Source organism: Leucopleurus acutus (genome assembly GCF_964270905.1).
Source record: "Leucopleurus acutus genome assembly, chromosome: 1".
Taxonomy (NCBI): Eukaryota; Metazoa; Chordata; class Mammalia; order Artiodactyla; family Delphinidae; genus Leucopleurus; species Leucopleurus acutus.
The window spans coordinates 33935031-33957864 of NC_139142.1; the positions used below are offsets into that span (position 1 = coordinate 33935031).

General features: G+C 47.9%; 2 protein-coding genes across 2 annotated transcripts in view; one reads left to right on the forward strand and one right to left on the reverse strand.

Annotated features, from left to right (window-relative positions):
* The first annotated feature begins 1646 nt into the window (after positions 1-1646).
* PIGH (phosphatidylinositol glycan anchor biosynthesis class H) lies at positions 1647-9117 on the forward strand. Its single transcript, XM_082855284.1, has 4 exons — positions 1647-1848; positions 5865-6074; positions 6527-6610; positions 8796-9117. Exons 1-4 carry the CDS (start codon positions 1669-1671, stop codon positions 8886-8888), a joined length of 567 nt encoding a protein of 188 aa, XP_082711410.1. The 5' UTR covers positions 1647-1668; the 3' UTR covers positions 8889-9117.
* Positions 9118-11529: 2412 nt separating this feature from the next.
* Positions 11530-22834, reverse strand: part of PLEKHH1 (pleckstrin homology, MyTH4 and FERM domain containing H1) — a gene marked incomplete at both ends in the record, with an annotated part of 41401 nt that continues 30096 nt past the window's right edge. Inside the window, 14 exons of the mRNA XM_082840421.1 lie at positions 11530-11691; positions 12630-12776; positions 13076-13162; positions 14721-14850; positions 14968-15110; positions 16255-16396; positions 17394-17494; positions 18556-18711; positions 19254-19431; positions 19927-20024; positions 20389-20565; positions 21194-21306; positions 22116-22224; positions 22600-22782. Coding sequence (XP_082696547.1) covers positions 11530-11691; positions 12630-12776; positions 13076-13162; positions 14721-14850; positions 14968-15110; positions 16255-16396; positions 17394-17494; positions 18556-18711; positions 19254-19431; positions 19927-20024; positions 20389-20565; positions 21194-21306; positions 22116-22224; positions 22600-22782 — 1926 coding nt within the window. The remainder of the gene's footprint in view (positions 11692-12629; positions 12777-13075; positions 13163-14720; positions 14851-14967; positions 15111-16254; positions 16397-17393; positions 17495-18555; positions 18712-19253; positions 19432-19926; positions 20025-20388; positions 20566-21193; positions 21307-22115; positions 22225-22599; positions 22783-22834) is intronic.

Below are 22834 nucleotides of genomic sequence, written 5' to 3' on the forward strand. Positions count from 1 at the left end.
TCCTCTGTAAGTCTGGTAAACCTAATGGACCCCTTATCACAATAATGTTTTTAAATGAATAAAATACATAGGATTTCAAAGAAAACCAACTGAATTAAAATACTGTTATCAAAATATTTAAAAAATGTCTTACGGTAATAGGTGTCTCTATTGACACATTAAATTAGAAGATCTAGTAGTTGGTCGAATAATTACTGCAATTTTGAAGTAGTGATGAGTGGAAATGACATTTTGAGATAATTATTGTAAGATAAAGATATCTATGGTTTCTATCGGTGACAAAAATCACAAGTATTGCTAATACTAACTGGTTTGTTGCCTAATTCATAATCAAAAGAAATGTTAAATTTCAATTATAAGTTAATGAAACTAAAGATGAAACTCTGATTTTATCTGTGAAGTGCAAGTTAAGAACTCCAGGCCTGGTGGTTTCCCCAAAACATCAATCCTGTTTATCTCGGAGTAGTGGAAATACAGATGGTTTAAAAATTTTCTTCTTTTCTGTATTTTTCAAATTTTCCAGAATAAGCAAACATCACTTTTGCATGATATTTACAAAAACAAAAAGGGGTGTATTGCTTGGTAAGATTCAGGGTATAAAAATAAAATTGGAAAAACAAAACAATGCTTGAAGAAAATCCTTTAGGAAAAGTAAAAAAAGGAAAACAAAATCCTGGATGAAGATGGAGAAGCTGAACCTGACTTTCATCGGAACACAAAGTTGGTGAGGCCTTTATGCCATTTATCTTTATACACAAATTCTTTAATACACGATGCTGCCTCAGGGCTGAAGCACCATAACTCTTTTAACGGGCCACACAGGCACTCTTGGGCCACATCCCAAGTAAAAAGAAAAAGGGGAACCCACAGGTCACTAGTAGTCATGAGTTTAGTAATTTTATTATCCATCCATACCTTCTGCATCTTCCCCTCTTGCTAACCCTCCCAGCCAGGACTTGTCTGCCTTCTCAATGCTCTGCACAGTGGTCTGGGAGAGAAAACTAGACAGTGAAATCCAAACTCCCTACGGGCCCTACAAGACCCTCCTGGATCTGGCCCCTACCTACCTCCCCAACTTCCAACTGCATTCCCCATGCGTCGGCCTCTCTGACCTTTTGATTCCTCCAATAAGCCAAACTTGTTCCAGCCTCGGGGGCTTTGTCTTTCCTGGTCCTCCTTCCCGGCAATTTCCTCCTCCAGAGCATCCCGAGACCAGTCTTGGCTCCTTATCCTTGGGGCTCTGATGTCTTTCCCCAGAGACTTTCCTTACTTGCCCATTGAAAGTCCCCAAGCAGCCCCTGCACTTAAAACTAGCTGACACGGGAATCAAAGAATGAATGAATGAATGAGTGAAATGAACGAATACCTGCGGACTGCCTCCTTGGGGCGTACTCTGGCTTGGAAATCAAACTCAGTTTGTAGAGCGAAAGCACGTTAATAGCGGTTTTAATCTGTCCGCTCAGACGTTGGCCCCCCACAAATCTCTGGAGGTCCGGGCGTGGAAAACCCAGAGAGCCTTGGGGGCTGTCGGCGCGAAACTGCGGCTGCGCGCAGCCTGGGGCGGGGCGTGGCCAACGCCGATGCGGGGAAGTGAGTCCAGAGCCAGCGAGAGGACGCTGGAGGGCGCGCTAGAGCGGCGCGGCCCGGCCTGGTGTGGGCGAGCCGGCCATGGAGGACGAGCAGAGCTTCTCAGATATTTGTGGCGGCCGCCTGGCCCTGCAGCGCCGCTTCTACTCCCCTTCCTGCCTGGAGTTCTGCCTCAGCTGCCCTCGGATCACCCTGCGTTCGCTCACCGCTGTCACCTGCAGCGTGTGGCTAGCGGCCTACGGACTCTTCACACTCTGCGAGGTAAGGCCTGCCGGCCTCTTCCCGCGATCTGAGTCGGGGTGTCGGGTTTGGAAGGGTCATTGGGGCCTTAGGGTCGAGCCCAGACCTCTCGCCGGACCCTCCTGCGATCGTGGGGCCTGGAGGGCGGAAACTCGCTGGTTCTGGGGACGCCGTTCCGCTGCTGGACAGCTCTCTTCCTTACGTTTAGTGAAGTTTGTGCTCCTGTACTTTATCCCCGTCCTGGGTCGCTGCTCTGCTCCGTGGTTCCACCCAGCATACATCTAGTCCTTGCAGGACAGCCTAAAACTTTAACTTCCATGTACTCTCCGTAGTACATGCTCATAGTAATTCAGTTCCAAGGTCCTCATCCATAACTTTCACCCCTCAGAGGAATCACTGCTAACAATACCTTTTACAGTCTTCTAGAAACTGTCTTTGCCTCCGTAAATCACAAGAATTGTGTGCAAGTTAATTGTTTGATAGTTCTTCCTAATCTCTCTTTTTCAAGGCAATCTAACCCCCCCCCCCCAAATCCCTTCCCCAACTTCAAGTATTTTCTAAAGAATTGTGAAATTACGGAGAGGAGTGGTTTCTGTGCTCAATTTCCAGACTCATTCCTATTTTCTGAGCCTCAGTTTTCACATCTCTAAAATGGAATTAATATCTGCCACACCAACTTCACAGCATTGTGAGGGTCACATGTAGTAGCATTGTGACAGCCCTAAAATAAAAGGAATCATCCTAATTGCCCTTTTCAGGATGAATTTAGTTTCATATTTAGTGTCCTGTGTGGACTATATTATTTCAGGAGTGGTCTGACCAGAGCTGAAATACAGCAAGGCTATTTATTTCTATAATTTGGGTATTGTTTTCGATACTGCATCCATTTGCTTTTTTTTTGCCATCAGAGCATATTTCAGAGCATGGTAATTTAGTAGTATAGATATATGCAAAATATATGCCCTAATTTGTACCAAATTGTATCTAAAAGTTTGTTCATAAGTCAATCAAAATGGTTAAGTTGCCAAGACAGTCCTTCCTCCTCCCCCCAGAAAGATTTCATATATAAAATAGTTGAGTATCAATACTAGCCTGAGCTCTGGTCAGGTAGTCATGTGAGGAGGAGGGAACAGGTATTTATTAAATGCCCACTGAGTGCCAACTGCTTTACTGAATGCCTCATCTCAACCTTAGAAGAAAACCAAGACTTAGAAAGAGTAATAACTTATCCGAAGTGATAAAGCTAGTAAATGGCGTACGGGGGCTTCAAACCCAGGGCTGTCTGACTCTGAAACCATTTTTTTCCCACTATACCATGATGTCTTCTCATTGCAGGGGGCTTGCTTAGGCAAAATTTTTAAATAGAAGTTTGTGTTTACGCCAGCTCCCTTTTGTACTCACCTCTCATCCTGGTATATCCCACTTACCCTCAACAAATGTCCAGGGCTCCGTAACCTTATCTTCCTTTAAACTCCACTGCAACACTTCTTAAGGGCTCTGTGTACCAAAATTTCTTATTTTTCCTCCTATTCAAAACTACTAATTACTGAATCTCAGCTAGGATGAGAAGAAATCTGATGAAGGAATTCATTAAAACATGTGGCTAAACTTCAACCCAAAACGAATATTGAACTGTCAGATAGAATTTCAGAAAGAAAAATGAAGTATAAAAAATGCAGGGGTAATGAAGTTTTGGGCAGGGATTACTTTATAGAAAAGCTGATATGGATCAAATCCCCTAAGTATATACTGTTCTTCATCCCTTCTTTCCTCCCAGTTTTTGAATTCACAGTTCTATTAGAATTCTAGGTTTTTACCTGACTTATTCCAACCTGGAATGTCCTTCCCCCTTCCTTTTCTCAGCTAAGTATATTTGTCAGTAACCACCACCTCCTTTGCACCAGTTAAATCCTGCTTCCTTGGAAGTCTTCATAGGATATTCCTGTGTGCTTTAATGTCTCTCTTTCTGGCTTTCTCTCTCTCCCTTTTAATCCTGTCTTAGTCACTTCTAGTCAGAATCATAGTATTCTCCAAAAGGATTTTATATATGTTAATCTTGCCTCTAATAAATCTGTAAGGGCCAGAACTGAATTTTATCTCTCTATTCTTCCATAATGCTTATTCAGTTCACACTATGTACAAGACACTGTACTAGATACTAGACATTTAATTAGCTCAAAGTAGATATTTCTGGGTCATCAGAGACCCAGCACATAGATTTCTCCATCCTTCATTTGTTAATCAACAAATAATTTCCTAGCACAGAGGTCAGCAAACTTCTTTTTAAAAGGTCGAATAGTAAATATTTTAGGCTTTCAGGTCTCTGTCTCAGATTCTTCTGTTTCTTTTTCTCTCTTTCTTTTTATCAACCCTTTAAAAAATGTAAAAAACATTCTTAGCTTAAGGTGGACCAGACAAACACATATCACAGGCCCAAATAGTTTTCAGACTCCTGATCTAACAGTTAACTATGTGTTATGTAGAAAGAAGTCGAAAGGTACCTTCAAGGAAAACCAGAGCTGATCAATAGTTAAAGCAGTAAACACAGATTTTATTCATAAACTATTGCAATGGGAGAAAAGAGACTTAAGTATTGAATTGGGCTCAATTCTAAATATAGCAGGGACCAGTGGAAATGTATAGCTAAGGAGCAGGGTCAGGGGTCAGTGGATGGAAAATTACTAAAAAGAAACATCAGGGGTAAAGGGGGATTCTGGGTAAATTGATTTGACAGGATTCTGGCTGAAGGCAGGCCACGGTGATTAGATACCAAGGGTGAGGGTCTTCTTTAAACTCAGCAAGATTCTTGCTACAACTTGTTGGACAATGCAGGCCCAACAAGAATGGACACCAAGGTCCAGCACTTAGAAGAGCTTGACTAGAGTTAGGTCAAAGAGGGTATCTTGTCAGTAACAAAAATTAATAAAACACTTCCTATGCTCAAGGAATGACAGTCGTAAATTAGTCTCTTGATTCTAGATCATCGATGATTTTTTTCCTGTGTCATCCTTCTAAATAGCTTTTTGGAAAAAAAAGGGAAAACAGTGCCACATGAAAGCAACATACCTTGATAGAAAAACACACTTCAACTTCAGAAATGTTAGAAGGTTGTAGATGTGTCGTAGAATCAAAGAAGTAAATACCATTTTGGGGGCCCTTAACACATCAGTCATTTCATCTAGTCAGTCAGCCTTAACACATTAGTCAGTCACAACCCAAAACAACTAAAAGAACCCTAAATAGTAAGATCTTTATTATTTAACAAAACAAGAAGTCAGGACGAAGGAGGGCTCTAGAGGGCTTAAGAGGCTCTGTTGATCTTACTTTTTTCATCTTGCTGCTCTTCCGCCCTTGATGTACTCTACCTGTCCTCAGCCTAGCTTTCCACATGGTTTGGCAGAGGCCACGTAGTTGGTTTTCAGGTATCAAAACCTCAGGATGAAGGGGCCTTCTCTTCCTTAGATCTCTTTTTTGAGATGGACTTAGTTTTCCAGAAACCCCTCCAGCCGACTTCCCCTCACATCTCATTGGCTAGAGTTGTGTCATAGGTCCATTTCTGAACCAATCATTGGCAGGAGTGGGAACCAATCATGATTCCCTCCAACTTCTATTAGAAAGGAGGAGCGGCTGTTGAGTATTATCTGCTACACTGTGCTAAGCATTTTATTACTCTCCAGTCTGCGATTTTCCTACATATCTTACTGATGGAGCATGAGAAGAAAAGATCTGAGTCCTTAAGTTGCAATTTTGGAAGAAAAATCTCTGAAAGCGGTGTGATGGGTATTTTGCTGATGGAGGTTCGCCTCCCGAGACCTATCCATTTGTTGTCTGGATGTATTTTATCATATGCTTTCGTAGCATTACAGAGCCCAAGTAAAAGTAGTTTCCTCTTCCTCCGTGCATGTTCTTCCCATCTGTTCACCTCACAACAGAACAAAGGCTTTTTTCCACATTGCCTAGAGTTGACGTATTAAATAGCAGAGCTATATGTGGAGGACCACTTGGTAACCTTACCGCCTGTGTCTGGCTCTCTTCAGAACAGCATGATCCTCTCTGCTGCCATCTTCATCACTCTCTTAGGCCTGCTTGGTTACCTCCATTTTGTGAAGATTGATCAGGAGACTCTGTTAATCATTGATTCCCTTGGCATCCAGATGACCTCATCTTATGCCTCAGGCAAAGAAAGCACCACCTTCATTGAGATGGGCCAGGTGAACGATGTTGTCATTAATGAGGCTATTTACATGGTAAGTATTTAAGTCATTACAGGCCTCTCTGGATGAGGCAGCCCATGGGGTATGCCTGGATCTAAACTGAGTCTTAATGCGTAAAGTAACTGATGTCACAGAATTAAACTTGAGGGCTCTCTGTTCCAGTACCTGTAGTGTTTTCTTTTTGGCTGACATGTCCTTAAGCCATAAAAGTGAAACTTGTATTGAAAACATATGTCCTTTATTTTTAAAGAGATACTATAGGTTTTTATGGATAGGGAGTCAGCATTTCATCTTTATTTTCTAGCCCTGCTTCAAAGTCATCTCTGCTTGTTGTTTTGTCTTTTTTAATCTAAAGAATGAGAATATACTTCTCCCTCACTTCAAATGCATTCTTTTTCAAGTGTATGAAAAAGTTTTAAGCCTTCCCTTGAGAAAGAAAACTGAATTTTACTTAGATCTCTGCTATTTGGTTTATTTTCTTACAGCAGAAGGTGATTTACTACCTCTGCATTTTATTGAAGGATCCAGTGGAACCACATGGGATATCCCAAGTAGTACCTCTCTTCCAGGTGAGCATAGAATACTTGTTTCTTCTGCAAAGAAATCCTCTACCTTTCTCCTCCTGTCTGCATATCCACGGCTTCTTATGTTCAGTAGGAATGTGAACTTCTGTTGTCAAGAGTATTTGAGGATACCTGAGGGGTATTTTTACTGAGAATTAGGATTTTAGTTATTTCAGAAATTCCTTTCTGAGGCAAATAAGGCTTTCAGAAATATTATGAATTTATACAAATTTTAGAGATAAAAACATATATATAGCAACTTCTGCCTGTAGGTCATCATTCATCTGCTTTGACTCCGTCAGTCTGCCAATATGCGATTTTACATAGATGTTATTGATCTATACGGACTTTTATACACTATTTTGTGTCTTGTTTTTTTATATATATACATTTATTTATCTATTTATTTATTTATGGCTGAGTTGGGTCTTTGTTGCTGTGCGCGGGCTTTCTCTAGTTGCGGTGAGCGGGGGCTACTCTTCATTGCGGTGCGTGGGCTTCTCATTGTCGTGGCTTCTCTTGTTGCAGAGCACGGGCTCTAGGCGTGCAGGCTTCAGTAGTTGTGGCACGTGGGCTCAGTAGTTGTGGCTTGCAGGCTCTAGAGCTCAGGCTCAGTAGCTGTGGCACACGGGCTTAGTTGCTCCGCGGCATGTGGGATCTTCCCGGGCCAGGGCTCAAACCCGTGTCCCTTGCATTGGCAGGCAGATTCTCAACCACTGCGCCACCAGGGAAGCCCCCTTGCTTTTTTAATATACATATTTTCATGCATTTACAAAGGCCATTATACTTATTATTTTAAATAATTATATCATGTCAAATATCAGTTTATTTAGCTACCTCATTTACTAGCTTTTGAAATCATGTTCAGATTATTTTTTGGTTTTTTCTTACAAAAAAACACTTATACAAAGACGCAGACCTACTAGAGAATGGACTTGAGGATACGGGGAGGGGGAAGGGTAAACTGGGACAAAGTGAGAGAGTGGCATGGACATATATACACTACCAAATGTAAAATAGAGAGCTAGAGGGAAGCAGCCGCATGGCACAGGGAGATCAGCTAGGTGCTTTGTGACCACCTAGAGGGGTGGGATAGGGAGGGTGGGAGGGAGGGAGAAGCAAGAGGGAAGAGATATGGGGACATATGTACATGTATAACTGATTCACTTTGTTATAAAGCAGAAACTAACACACCATTGTACAGCAATTATACTCCAATAAAGATGTTAAAAAATTTTAAAAAAACACAAAACTTATACAAACATGATTATAATCAATTATTTTATAGGTATGTAAAGTATTTATGTATGCAGTTAACTCTGCCTCACTGCCCTTCCTTTTTCAAAGGATTTAAGGAAGCTAAGCTAAAATTCTTTTGCATTATAGTTCAAAATTATTTTATTAAAGCTTATGAATAGTTGCATAGATTTTAATCATGTTTGAGATTTGGCTCCAGAGATTGGACAACTTTACCATACTTTTGTGAATTTGTACTTGTTTTCCTGTAGTCTTGGCTAACAGTGGGTTTAGCTATTTTTTAGTTTAGTATGTAGGGAAAGGAATTTAGAGTTATTAAATTTGTGTCTCTTTAAATGACAAAGAGACTTTTCATATTTCCTTGTAAGTGCTATCTATCAGTATTTTCTGTTTTAAACTATCCATCTCCTCTATTAGTCAAGTAGATACTAGATAGTGATTATGCATTGTAACAATTTATATATTTTGGGTAGCAAACTGTTATGAAATATGCTTTCCCCATATATTTTTCCCATTCTGTGGATTTTCTTTTCATTTGGTTGTATTATATTTCATTATACAAAATAATTTTCAATATTTACATATTAAACTGCCCTTCCTGTCTCTGGGAACTGCTTTGCAGCTTGTGATACTTCCCACGAGGGTCTGTCCTTGTTACTCTTCTTGCTTTGTCTTAGGTGGAGGTCATGAAATTTACATTAAAAACTGTCTTTCGAGCTCCTGCTTCCACAGTTCACAGGCTGGGATGTGGGCCTGGTTAGGGATTCCTCCTAGGAAAATGCTGTGAGGCCTGAACTTCTGCCTCTCTGAAGCCCACACCTGTACCATATAGACCCCCTGGTCGTGGGTGAGAGATTGAGGTTGCACATGGACACAATACCACTAAGCACTTTACATTCATCTTATTTCTGCATTTCTCCCCTTTGGAATTCAGAGTGCCAAGCCCCGGCTGGACTGCTTGATTGAAGTGTACAGAAGCTGCCAGGACATCCTGGCACACCAGAAAGCCACATCAACGAGCCCGTGAGTCCCAGCGTTTAGAAGGCCAGTATTGTTGTCCAGAGGAGATGACTCCTAAGCCACAGTGGCTGGTTTATTTTCTGTATTTTAAACCATCAAGTGGGCACAGTCCTAGGAACCAGTATGGATGCGGTGGATCTCAGAGCCGTAGAGCAGGTGCCTGGAAGCCTAACTTATTGTGTGATGTTGAGCAAAGTACTTACGTGTATTTTAGTGTTCCCCTTGTAAGATTTTGTTTACCACCTGAGGGGAGACCTCGAAACAGTATGTCAGGAGTAATGTTGACGAAGAGCACTTTGTGATATTCCTAAGCACGTTCAAGTTTACTTTTTGTTGAAATTTGTAGAGCAAGACAATGGGAAACTGACATCAGATCTCTTGAGAAAGATAATTTTCAACTGCACAGTACCCCTGTATAAAAGCTAAGAGAAAAAGCAAGCCCTTCAGGGGCTGGTCAGTAGGAAGAAATGTCCTACAAAAGACTAGTCTCTGTCCACCTAGCTCCTGTGTTCTGTACAGGGTTAATTTATGATGATTCTCTTAATAAACAGATCTCCTTCCAAAACAGACACAATTGCTTGGTTCAGACAGCTGCTTTTTATTGACAAACACGATCATGGCATTTCAGTCACGGGTGTCTAGCAGATTAATTCTCTTGTTACTCAGCATTGTCTATGGTTTCAAAAACTTCTTTTGCCAAGAGGGGTGAGATAAAAGGCCAGACAGAAATTTGACTTTGGTTTCCAGACATGTTAAAGAAGGATAAACATACATACTGTAGAAGCCTTTGTTTATAAGGCAGTTTCTTCTATATAAAATTAATAAACTAAGGGAGGATTCCTGAAGGGTTGGGAAGAAGACAGGGCGGGGGAAATAGCTTGACCCCCAAATTCAATATGAACACAGCTCCATTCTTGCTTACTTTTTCTTTGGGATTTTTTTTTTTTTTGAACTCCTGGCCAGATGATAATTCCTTATTTGCCTTAGACACACTCAAGATATTACAAAACCAGAGCTGTAACTTCTGCCTTTTATACCAGCCCTGGAGGGGTTATTCAGGAGCCTGTGGGACATGTGACATGTGACATGTGACTTGGTCGAGGTAGAAATGTCTCAGCTAAATCGCAAATGCTGGGGGAAAGGCAGGAACAGAAATGGGAGGCAGCTATGAAATTGCCAGCCTGGCAAAGTCAAGTTCGTTTAAAAAAGGTAGACACTCTGATGTGCTGCTTTTTTCATCATGCTTGTCAGTTTAATGGGTGAGAGAGGGGAAGCTTACAGCAGCTGAGGTGTTCAGATAAACTAGTTCCAGCCTTGCAGTTTTCACAGTGTGCAACACACACACACTTTGCTGGGGTTAAAGGCTTGGTTCTTGGATGCTATTGCTAAACCCATATAGTTTGTTTGGCACTTTATCGAAAAATGATAAGACTGCCTTAGAGCTATGAAATAAAACTCAGTTTCCTCAATGTTGGAAAATCAGAGTATAAATGAACTCTTTCGTCTTTTTTTTTTTTTTTTTTTCCTGTTAAGGGAGGGCGGAGACAAGATCATCTCTGCATCCAACAGAAGGTCTCACTCGGGGATGGGGGCATATTGGCATCGTCAGGAAGACAAAAGGTGAAAGATACTTTCAACTGATGCTCTCAGGCTAGGACAGATAACGCATATGTGCGTCTGCCCTCAAACATTCCCAGCGCAAGTTCGCCAGAAGTCTTAAGGAGCAAATCCAGGCCCATGGGCCTGCAGGGGTGTCTTCTGTTTCTGACTCATCTTTGGTGGCCTCACAGAGCAGCAGAACGCAGAATGCATTTGCTTGGTTTTTCAAAGAGCAGGGGGACAAGCGACGACCACCTTCTCCTACAGTAGTAAGCACAGCCTTCACTGAGCCCTGTCCAGTTGTTAAAATGAGACAGGGAGAGGTCAGGTTGGACCTAGCCCCTGCCCTTGCCTGTACCCAGTTGGGCTGACGGTCCAGTGTGAGGGAGAACAGCTTCAGTCTCAGGCGAATAGCGCCTTGTCCTGCAGAGACAGGTGCCGCTGCCCCAGAAGGGCACCGCCAATGCCTCCTCGTTTGCACCAGGGGAAGGGGAAAGGTGAGTCTCCTCCTTTTTCTCCAGCCCTGCCAACACCTTTCCCATATGGGAAAGGAAGTCCAGTCTTAGTGAGTTCTAAGCTTTTGTTGGAGTTCAGGTGAATTGGAAATTCTAGTCCTTCCCTGTTCAGGGATGTCGGGAAAACTTCAAGTATAAACCCCTGCATGAGGACCATACACAACATAAACATATTAGTCTCCCTGAGAGTAGCAGTGCAGGAAATTCGGACTTACAGCACTGATGCCCTCAGTAACCAGTAACAGTGGGCCATCCCTATCTGTGTCTAGAATTGGGCAGCATCCAGAGCTCAGTATTCTTATGAAAACAAAGTGGTTTTTATACTGGGTCTGGATCTTTAAAGGTTGGCCCTGAAACATTATAAGGCACCTAGAGAGTAAAGGCTTCATGGACACTGAAATACACATTTCACAGAACAACTAGGGCAGGCTACAGGGGGCTGTTAGACCCATCACAGTAGTATCGCACCCGAGGATACATCTCTCCAATCCCAGAGGCACCAGGTGGTGCTGGGGAAAGGGGTAGGAGGAATATTCACAGCAACGTTGGCCCCTTGGCAGCACATGGAACAGAAGCAAAGAGCTGTCGTCCATCCAGTTCCCATGGCTGGCAGGCAGCAGGCGGGTTGGGGGGTGGGTCCACGGTTGTGGAGCAGTGGTTCATGTAGCTGGCCATGATGAAGGTCACCTCTGCAATCTAAGGAGAGAAAGAGAAACAAAGGAATTGAACACTGGCTTTGGTGTGAATCCTGGCTCTCTCACTCACTAGCTGTTGCACTGGTTATATAAGCTTCCTGGGCTTCAGTTTGTCCCTTAAGTTAAAATACCCACCTGGGAGGAAATGTCCAAAGGGGGTCGTTCCTGTGAGGCTCAGAGGCCTAGTGAAATAGGCATCTGGAGGTCCTGAGGTGCCCAGTACCTCCTGAGTACAGGAGGACCAACATTCCGCCCTGGCTGTCTCCAAGACAAGGCAAGGCAGCCTCCCTGGAGGAAAGGCTCTGTATATCCTCTCCTTTGGCAGGGACAGTATTGAAAGGAGGAGGTGGTTTGGCGAACTCCAGCTTTAGGGTTAAAACAACAGGGTTTCCAGTTGCTCAGAAGGGAGCCAGGAACTATAAATCAGAACTTTGGTTTCAGAGTCTCTGCAATTGTTATTTTTTGCATCAACATTTCCTGTACTGAGTAGGAACAAGGCCCTTAAAGTGAACAGTTCCTAGGACCCCAGGGAAGGGGGAGCATGTTCAGAGTGTCCCACTTGTGACTAGTGCCGGGACAGCAGAGCCCAAGGCAAGGTGAGAACACTTGGGCCTGCTGCAAGGACGACAGCAAGAAGAGGGCCCCCATTCAAGCCTGTCCAGTGCTGTGGCTGACAGAACAGAGGAAGGTAACGTGAGGAGTGCAGAGTAGCTGGACCAGAGTGAGTTCCCTCTCCCGCCAGCCCCCCCACCTGCCAGCTCAGCAGTGACCGTAGAGACGCCACCTGAACCCTCTGGGGTACTGATGATAGGGCCAAAAGTTTCATTTGGGGCAGGGCCTTTCTAGAGTACTGTCATAACCCCAGTTTCCTTTCTAAGCTCCGAGCCCATCTCATCAGACCACAGCAGGGTAAAATGTTTCAGCAGCTTTCAGACCCACCTTGGGAGCAGCCATCCGGAAGATCAACTTCTCAATGTGGCCTTTTCCAGAGCTCTGGTCTGAAGTGGATCTAATCACAAGCATGAAGTCATCCCGGCAGCCACCAAAGGTCATCACCGAAGAGTAGGGATAAGTGACGTGCACTTGCTGTGGGGAAAGATCCAGTTAGTTCTGGAAAAACTTTCCACCTGCCTCCTGAGCTAGGAGCCAGCATGCCCAGTCTCTTCCAAACCAGGAAGGGAGAAGTCCGAAGTGGTCACACTTTGGAGATCTACATTTTGAATGTCTACAAGCTGTGTCTAGACTAGAGGACAGCAGTACTTGGGCAGGGGGTGGGGGAAGGAAAACCGTGGTCACTTAGCTCAGCCCTTTGAGTCCAGAGAGAAGAAGAAAAGATACTGTCAGGAGAAGGAGGGGTCAGGAAGCCAGCCCTCATCCTCCCGTACCATGGTGTTGTGGTCCAGGATGCTGACACCATCCTCATTCACCGCAATCCACACCAGAGTGTTCTCCTTGGAAGACGGCTGTGCAGGCTGGGGGAACAGGAAAATCCCATCAGACATCCACAGCTAGGGATTCTGAACCACTAGAGCTTTCTGAGGAAGAAGGCACATCTAGGGATCTGCTAGGCAGTGATTTCCAACTTTTTTCTTTTGGAAAACATAGAAGATGGTATTTGTATAGCATGCGGGAGTAAACAGGCTGCTCGTGGCAGGAGGCACCTGGCTTGGGGCTCTGGCCACCTACTAACAACCCCGAGTATCACTTTCTTGTAGTACCTATAGCCCATCCTGCCATGGTACAGAACACAGTACACTTTGTTCCTGTTCCAGAACAGAGGCCAGCCCTGGCTGTTCTGTCACAGGCATGGAGAACAGGCTGTTTTTCCTGGCTCTCAGAAACTGACAGCATTCCACCCACAGGCCCTCCTAAGTGCAAGCTGCATCTTGCTTCAACCAATCTCCTAGGGACTGTAAAATAATTAGGGAGACAGTAATGCAAGGGCTTTAGGCCCTGCCAGGGAGAAAACTGACTATTTGGTGGATAAGTCCTAGAATGACTAATTTCCACTGCCAGGGCTGCAGTAGGGCAATCTAGATTTCCTGTCTCTCCTACCCTGGGGAGGCTGGGGAGAGAGATGGACATGTCCCTTTTTTCAGGAACTTCTCCCAACCTTCCAGACTAAGTGGGTCCCCATGTTATATGCCTTTATAACACCCCTGTACTTTTCCTTCATGGCACTTGTGACAGCTTCTAAAAAAATTATATATTTTATATATATATATATATATATATATATATATATATATTTGGAAAGAGAGAGTGTATGTGTGAATATTTGATTAGTGTGTACGTCCCCCACTAGATGGGAAGCTCCATGAAGGCGAGGACGTGTCTGATTTGCTCGCCTCCTGTCACCTCAGACAGCTAGCACAATGCCTCAGATACAGTAGGAGCTCAACAATTCTTTGTTGAATGAATGAGTGAATGTCCGTTGTCTAATCTGTATCCTCAGTGAACAGGATCATGATCCAGCTTCGAGGATAGGACACTGTGATTACGTACAAAGTTTCGTGCACACCAGATACCCAGTGAAGAATAGTTCCATCTGAAATTACTTTTAGCCACCTGGCCTTCCAGCAGGAGAAATTAACTGGTGCCTGAGTAGTCAGATCCCTCTGTGGCTGCACCAGGTCAGCAGAGATGTATTTGTTTAGGTTACACGTTGTTCTTTCAAACTTTTTTTAAAATAAAAACATTCTCAAGAGGAACATCATATCAAGTCTGAACTCTGTTGTGGATTAGTTGACCCTATCTTTGTTTTCAAAGGTAGGATTGGGAAAGAAGTCAATAAAGGAAAGTTAAGGATGGCCCAGAAATAACCCTGGCCCGGAAGCAATGAGTCACAACTGCTCCGGACCAGGGAAAGCTGGAGTAGGCAAGAAATGGGTGGAAAGATAGTGGCCCCTAGTGGTTGCAGGTAGGCGCTGCAGACTGAACTGGCTCAAACATGACCGAATCCAGGAGAAACTTAGGGAGTTCCTGAGGGTGTGGTAACCACTCCTTCGGCTGGAAACCACCCACACTTACCTGAGCAGCAAAGAGCTTAGCACCAAAGAGGGGCCATTTCCGGGCCACTGTCAGGTAGATGCGGATGCACTCAGGAGAGGAGCAGCCTTGCAGTGCTGCCCACTTTGTGGTCAGCTGATCTGCCAGGTGCCTGGTTTAGACGGATGGAGAGAGATGGTGCCATGTTTCTGTTGCAGCTCTGAGGTTTTCCCCAACTCTGCAGCCCATGCCTCCCTACGGTGACGCCCTGCAAGACCTTGCAGCCTACCTCAGCTGTTCCAGGGGGGCCCCGTGTCTGTAGCGCCTTGGGTAGAACCTGTCTAGGACCTGCTGGAGGTGATGCAGAGCCTTGGCAGGGGGTGTGCCCCCAGGTCCTGGCAGGATGGGCTTCTCCAAGTCCCCATACTCTACCTGTGGTAGAAGCACATGGAGGGACAAATCAGGAATTTGGACGTGAATGGGGTTGGGGGCCTGCTGAGAGAGGTAAAATAAACCATTATTTCATCCCTTTATTGGTGAGGTGTGAATGGATGTGAAAAAACACTTCTTGTGTACAGACAGACCCTTTATCTCGTTTCACAGACACTAGAGAAACAACCTTAGGGTCCTAGAATATTAGAGATTTTCTAGATCAACTTTCCTTTTGCAGCTGAGGTTAAGTGCCTTATCCAAAGACACAGTTAATTAGTGGCAGACAAGGGAAAACACTATAGAAATTCTGGCTCCTAATCCAAAAATATGGGATACAGGATTGAAGATGCTACAGATCCTTCAGTAGAGCTGACTGTTCCAAATGTGGCCATTAGAGTCAGATGCTTGGCTCAAATCCCAGCTCTGCCATTTACCAGCTCTGAAACCATGATCAAGTTAAACTCTGTGAGCTTCAGTTTACTCATCTATAAAGCGGGGGTGAGAACTAAGTAGGGTACTACATATAAAATGTTTCGCACAGGGCCCTCTACAGCATACTCAATACGTGTTTACTGTATTAAAGGTCCACTGTTATTATTTCCCCGTCCTCTCCAGCATGTAGATCCAGACTCTTTCTTACGGGAACCATGAAGGTATCCCAGATCCCTTTGGCAAGACAGCCTCCTAAAGGTAATAGAAGAGTCAAAGTCTGAATGTGTGTTCCTTTTCCTAGTTCTCATTACAATGTTTGACAGCTGTAAGTACACACTTAACCACATACATTACATGACATACATTATCTAGGAATTACACTTAGTACAACCCTGTCGGGGCAGGTAGGGAGGTATTTTTGTTTTCGGGATATGAAAAAGGGAACTACAGCACAGACAAGTGAAGTGACTTGGCCAAGATCTCATAGCGGGAAGGTGGCTAGGATTCAAACCCAGGCCCCTGGTTTCCACGCCCAGAGTTCTGCACGTAGCCTGGATCTGCAGTGAGGCACTCTGCTGGGTAAGGAGTCAGCAAGGCCGCCCTCTCTGGCACCTCAGGACCCTCAGAATCTCCTGTTTCAGCCTGTGTGGTGCACTCCACCTGTGAGTCCAAGACGTCTCCTGACCCTCCTGACTCCCGGACAGAACCTTACCTGGGCCATCAGTGCCGCCATCTCCAGGGCCAGCTCCTTGTTGACAGGAAACCTCCCTGCCACTATCTCTCCGCTAGTTTGGGAGGCAAGCAGCAGGCGCTCTCGCTCTGTCTCCCCTTTGACTTGACTCCGAAAGTACAGCCTACAGGGGAGAGAGTGAGAAGCCAGGGCTCAGCTGGGATCCCAAACGGATGAAGCTGTCTCTGCATCTGTTTATCTTGATTTACAAAGAAAAAAAGAAACTACTCTTTTTATACCATCTGTGAGCCTATTTTCCACTGCCTCCAGAAAAACTTAACCAAGCATGACACAGAGCAGATAGAGGGCCATCAGGTCCCATAGCAACAGTAGCATGTGCTCGGTTCTGAATTCACCGTTAAGACTTACTGGATTTGGTGAGGGGAATCTGGTACCTGGAATCATAGCTTATTAGGAAACTAAATGAGTTAAGATTCCAAGAGACTAATGGAAATCATCTGCCTGGAGACATACTGGGATGGAATTTTCTTAGTCAAATTGGTATAAGTCAGGATTTCTCCTTCTGTATTTCCTGGAACTGGTATATAGGAGCAATTTATTCTTTTTTTTTTTTTTTTTTTGGTACGCGGGCCTCTCACTGCTGTGGCCTCTCCCGCTGCGGAGCACAGGCTCCGGACGCGCAGGCTCAGCGGCCATGGCTCACGGGCCCAGCCGCTCCGCGGCATGTGGGATCCTCCCAGACCGGGGCACAAACCCGCGTCCCCTGCATCGGCAGGCATACTCTCAACCACTGCGCCACCAGGGAAGCTCCCAGGAGCAATTTATTCTTTAGTCTTAAATATCTAGTGCTCAGACAAAATCTTCCTCTCCTAATGTAACACATGCAGCCACCTGAGGAAGTTGGTCTGTTTGGGGGGCAGGGGTGTGTGTGTGTGTGCATGCATGTGTGAGTGTGCAGACACAGTACAGGGACGGAGAGCCTGAGCTGTCCAGGGTCTCACAGAGGCCAGCAGAGCCAGCCTGGGCCTCCAGCTACTGACCAGCAGGCAGTGTTATATCTCTGGCCCTGCCTATGCAGGACAGGCCTCCAGCTGGGGGAGTGATGAGCTGCACCCCAGCGGCAGCCCTCATGCTTGGTCCCCCTTGGCGGTGCCCAGGACCTGTTCTTGTACATCAGCTTCACGACACGTGTGCCACCCTCAGACTTTCCGGAGTGCAGCTCCTTCAGGGCTTGTTCCCACTTGGAGATGGCATCGCAGATCTGCATGAGGCAAAAGAGGAAAGTCAGAAAAGCCCCTGATGAAGGGAACAAGGTCCAGTCAGGGCTGGACTCGGGCAGAGCCGCGGGGCAGAGTTGAGGGACTGTCCATCAGGAGGCTGACCCGCGGGGCCTCATGCTCCCAGGACCCAGGGTGCCTGCGGCTTTCTCACAGACAGAGGTGTAGCTCTGAGCATGGCGTGGGCAGCAAACCATGGAATGCTGCCGCCATTGCCTGGACATCTGAGGGGCCTCCCAGAGGCTAGGCAGGCCCCAGTTCAAAACCATGGCCCCTCATCCCCGGCTCCACTTCCCTCCCACCAACCGCCATTCTCTTCAACAAATATAACCGGAGGCCTACTGTGTAACAGAGCCTTACAGATGCCTGGGCATTCACAGAGGCCCGGGCATAGTTTTTCCAGGCAATGGTAAAAGACTACAGGAGCCTTTGTCCTGTCACCATAAAGAAAGCAGAGACTGCAGCCAAAACCCTCATCCTCATCAAGTGCTCCAGCACATCCCACAAACACCCAGCATGCCCCGCGGCTCTAACCCCAGACCCTAATGCAACATAGGGTTCGAATCCCACTCAAGGGCCTTTACGCACAGAAGTACCACAAGGATCTACCTCTTTAAAGTTGGTGGGACCTGTAAGCACAGCACGGGCCCTGGCAGACTGGGTAAGAGTGAGCTGCCAGCGTACAACACAACATCTGCTGGGTCCAGGCGTACAGTTGTCCGTCTACGCATGTGTGTACGAAACTGGCAGCGGGCTCCGCCCGGGTGGGGCTGCTGCTGAGAAGTGCCTCCCTGTCCTTCCTACCCTGAGCTGGGAAGCGGCTTTTCTTCTGGAAGCTGAACAGCCTCTCAAGGGAGGGAGGGAGGGAGGGAGGGATGTGGAGATCTTCTCTCCAGAGACAAGGGCACAAACAACTTTTCTCTGCCTATATGGGCACATTTTAAGATGGCACAGAAATGCTGGCCTCGGGCTCAGCCCCAAACAGGCTGGGAACACAAAATCCTGAAGACCAAGGTGGCTCAGTTGGCTTACGGGGGACCATCACCTTGACGCTCCCCTGCAGGCAGTGTTCCAGGTCCCTGCCAGAAGGGTCGTCCGTGAAGAGGGCAAAGCCAGAATGGGAGGACTTCCTCATGCCCGTCTCCTGGTTCAGCCGCTGGAGGAACTCGTCAACTGTGGAGGAGCCGTCAAAACCCACCACCTGCCGGGAGAGGGGACCTCCTGAGAGGGGCCCACGGGGGCTAGTGGAGGGGTCAGAGGCCGGGAGGTGGAAAGGCATGGCTGAAAGGAGAGAGGGCGACGACAGAGGCCAAAGAAAGCTGGTTTCCACGTGCAGAGGGCGAGTGCTTAAGGCAGGAGCCCGCCCACCATAAACTGAAGTCCCACATAAGCTCCGTTCCTCCTTTGCTGTCACTCTTTGGGAGGCCCTTCCCCTGCCACTTTCTTGGTCAGTGTGTCAGCTTCCCTGTTCACGTACTGGGTTCAAAAGGTCCTCTTCCCAGGCCCCAAAGAGTGAAGTACTTTTGTGATTCAAGCTCTGTACTCCCTCCACAGTGGCACGAATGGCCCCACTCGCCCCTGCACCCCAGGCCCATCCTTTGGCTGGTCTGCCTGTTAAGATCTGCTGGGCCTAAGGAGGCTTAGCACCCACTGGCCCCAAGGTGTTCTCCTCTGGGATGGCAATATGAGAAGACTCAGCACAGGGAGCGCGGCAGCCTTGTCACCTGGTAGGTCGCTCGTCACCTGGTAAGTCCCGTTGGCGAAGTGCACGGGGATGCTGAAGGGCGAGGAGTGGTGGAAGGGGTTGCGCAGCAGGATAGACACCACCTCCATGCGCGAGGGCCTGGCCTCCCGCTCCCCAGTCTGCAACGTCCGCTCCACTGCCCGCTGGCAGTACGTGGCGTACTGGCCCGTCTCATTTCTAAAAAGACAGGCGAAGGAAGAAAGGAAAACCGGGAATCCACTCATCCCTACCACTTGACACCGTGGTTCCCTACCTACATGTAACCTATAGGACCAAACCTGCAGCTGGAAGGCTGTGACACGAGCCCCAAAGACTGGTCTGGGGTGTTAATTTGTCATTCAGGGCCTATCTGCTGCTGGTTGCTGGCACGGATATCTTCTGCAGAAGCCAGAAAACATGGCAACAGAGAATGCAAATCTGGGGATGATCTGGGGGCGCAGTAGCTCCACATGAGGGCCCCCACTAAATACCCACACACACGTGGATTGGTGTGTAGAGGGTGCCCAGATCTCCACGTGCCCATCTGCGTACATGGTGATGGGCAAAGTCTACATGACCACTGTGCAAACCCCAGAGGGTGGGGCGATCTCATCCATCCTGGTCTCCCCTGCGTCCCTCCAGATCATGCCAGTCGGTAGTGCCAGAGTGGCAGAGGAAACGACGTGCACTCACCGGGGATCTGCGTGGCGCTGGAGCTGCTGTTTGACGTACCAGAGGAAGTGGTGCTGAGGCAGGAAAAGTGGGGCACACAGAGCCAGGAGCTGCCAGCACTGCCGGGGGAAACAAGAAATGTGGGCTGAGCGCTGGGTCCGCCGTGCCACCACCATCGCAGTCCTGAGCTACAGAGCCTTCACCACCCTCTCTGAACCGCAGCCCCCAGCCTTCTGCGGGCACCAGGATGGCCAGCCTGGTCGGGCTTTGTGCAGAGCCGCAATCACACAACCTGACTGTGTGCAGACGTCCAGAAGGGGCACAGAGAGGGCAGCGGGACCCGGGCAGCCTTGAGTACGGAAGCCGCCTGCTGGCTGCCAGGCTCGGAGGATACCTGCCCGGTCACCTCCTTCCACCTTTCCCACGTCCTGGGCAGCCCTGGCCGACGGCTCCCGTCGGCCGTTCCGCCCCAGGGACGCCCACCTGCATGAGGGAGCACTTCTGCGGCGGGCGGCAGCTGGTCTGCTTCATGAGTTGGCAGTACAGCTCGCTCTGCAGCTCGGGGTGAACGAGGCAGACCTGCAGCGCGGTCTGGGCCAGGGACACGTGGTAGTCCACCGAGGCCGCTTCCACGGGCACGTTGATGAAGAGTTGGCACGACTGCAGGGAAATGACAGTGGGCACAGGTAGACTGAGAGCCCCCTGATTATCGTCCTCTGTGACAGGGGACAGCCTGGGCCGTCCCCCCGCCCAGGGCTCAAGGAAGGCTCCGGTTCACGGCAGACAGCCCTTTCTAGGAGGGAGCATCGTGACTGCTCGAGAACGTCTACGCTTACCAAGAAGGCTACTTTGGGATAGGATCTTTCCTTTACATGTTTCCATTACATAAGCAAGACATATTCATTTTTTTAAAAGACAGAATATTCAGCGGGGAACAAAGAATATTCTAAAATAGGCCAGACTCTCTCAGGTCCAGAAGCAACGTAAACCTGCCCTCTCCCGCTGTTCACTACAGGAGGGCAGCTCTTCGTTTCGCTAGTGCTCCCCAAGGGCCCATGAATGAAGTCCCAGAGCTTCCAGCCTCCCTGCCCTAAAGGACATGATGGGAGCCCTGAGGGACTTTCTTTCCCTTCCTCTTCAGATCCCTCCGGGAGCTCCCCCCCTAAACTGCACAGGTCTTCTCCACCCCGGCATCACCGTGGTGGGAAGAACTGCTCTGGGCAGAGCCTGGGCACAGGGCAAGGGCGCCGCCACAAGTCCGTGGGCCTGGGCTCAGCTCCCACTTTACCTTGAAGAGCTTGACGGCCTCCGTCTGCAGGGCCTCGGAGGGCAGGGTGGTGAGGGAGGTGTATAGCCCGTCTTTGCTGTAGCACAGCATGGGGTGCCTCCAGAGGGGGGAATCTGCCCGGAGCACAGCACCAGAGAGCAGCAGCCGTTACCACTGAGGAGGGAACTCGCCTCCCCCGCACCCCGACCCTGATCTCTGGGGAAGACGGTGCTTTCACAGTCGGGACACGTGGGCTGTGCTGGATTTATATCCACAGAGTGTGGGCTGTGCACTGCATTTATTCAGCACACTCACGAGCATGGCTTACAGGAAGGCGGCTACTGCTTTGCTCGTGGGGCTGCCATGGGGGTGAACGTCCAATGCAAGGCATGGACATTGGAGTGCAAGCGTGCGTGTGCAGGGGAGGGCCTCTCCCTGCAGCGCTAGGTCTGGATAGAGGAGCGTATATCAGCCTGGAACAAACAAGCCTCGGAGCAGCAGTAAAGCAGTGTGTGTTCTGGGTGCCCCTGGGTCCTCAGGGTCCTGAGAATCAGTGGCAAAATAAAGACCCCAAGAGGCTCCAGGCTTAGTTAGCCTGATCCTAACTTAGGCTTCATTCATTAACAAACTCTAACTATAGATTAACCAGCCACCTTCTTTCCTCAACCCTCTGCCCAGCCAGCAAAGTTGCAGTGAACAAAGTAAAACATTGACCAGGTGACCGGAAAGTCTGCTCCCCAGACAACTGCCCCAGATACTGAGTGGTCTCCTCAGTATCCTCACCAGAGACAGGGGTCCCGGAGCTTGGGACGGGAATGCCCTTCTGTGGCTCAGAAGGTCTCCAAACAGCTTCAGGGTACAGTAGTGCTTTCTTTGGGCTCCTGACCCACAGTTACCCAGCCACCACCCTCCAGCCCAGCAGTGATGGCCACCCTCGCCTTACCTGGGTCTCCCTCACCATCCATCAGCTTTCCAATGAGCTGCTCATAGGCAGTGCCCACCTTGGCACTGCTGCCACCTGCAGCCACTGTGAGGTGATAAAGCCATGTATCCTGGAAAAGGATGGAAAGCCACCTGATGGGGCCGGGCTGGGCAAGAGCTCCAAGGGAGCCTCCCTGAAGCGGCCAAGCCCAGGCTGAGGGTCAGCCTGTCTGGTTGGCACAAGTCAAGGTCCCTAAGAGGAAAGACTTGGGATCGGCTGAATGTGAACCCAAGTTCCGAAGCTTGTGGTTCCCTCCATCTCATGGCCCCAGTGAAGAGATGTTGGTCACTGGGAATGGATTCAATACAAGGAACATTCAGGAAATACTAGTTGCCAAAATGTCCAGGAGGGAAATAGATTCGAATCTGGGGAAGCTCAGAAGAGAGAAGGAAGGTGAGAATCAAAGGTGCAAGCTTTGCCATGGAGGCCCAGCCCCCTCCCTTACCTTTTCATGCTTGGTGCCAATGAGGAGGTAGGTGGGGCTGTGCTCTGGGGGGTGGATCACAAGGGTGCAGTGGGAGGAAAGCAACCGCCGGGTCCCTCCAGCCTCATAGTCCTCGTCTGAGTCACAGGATCGATCTACTTCCTCTATGCGTGCGTCCCGCACAGGCAGACGGCCCAGGGGGCGCTGTGGACACGAGCCTTCCGTGAACGGGAGGGCCAGCGGGGAACAGAGGAGT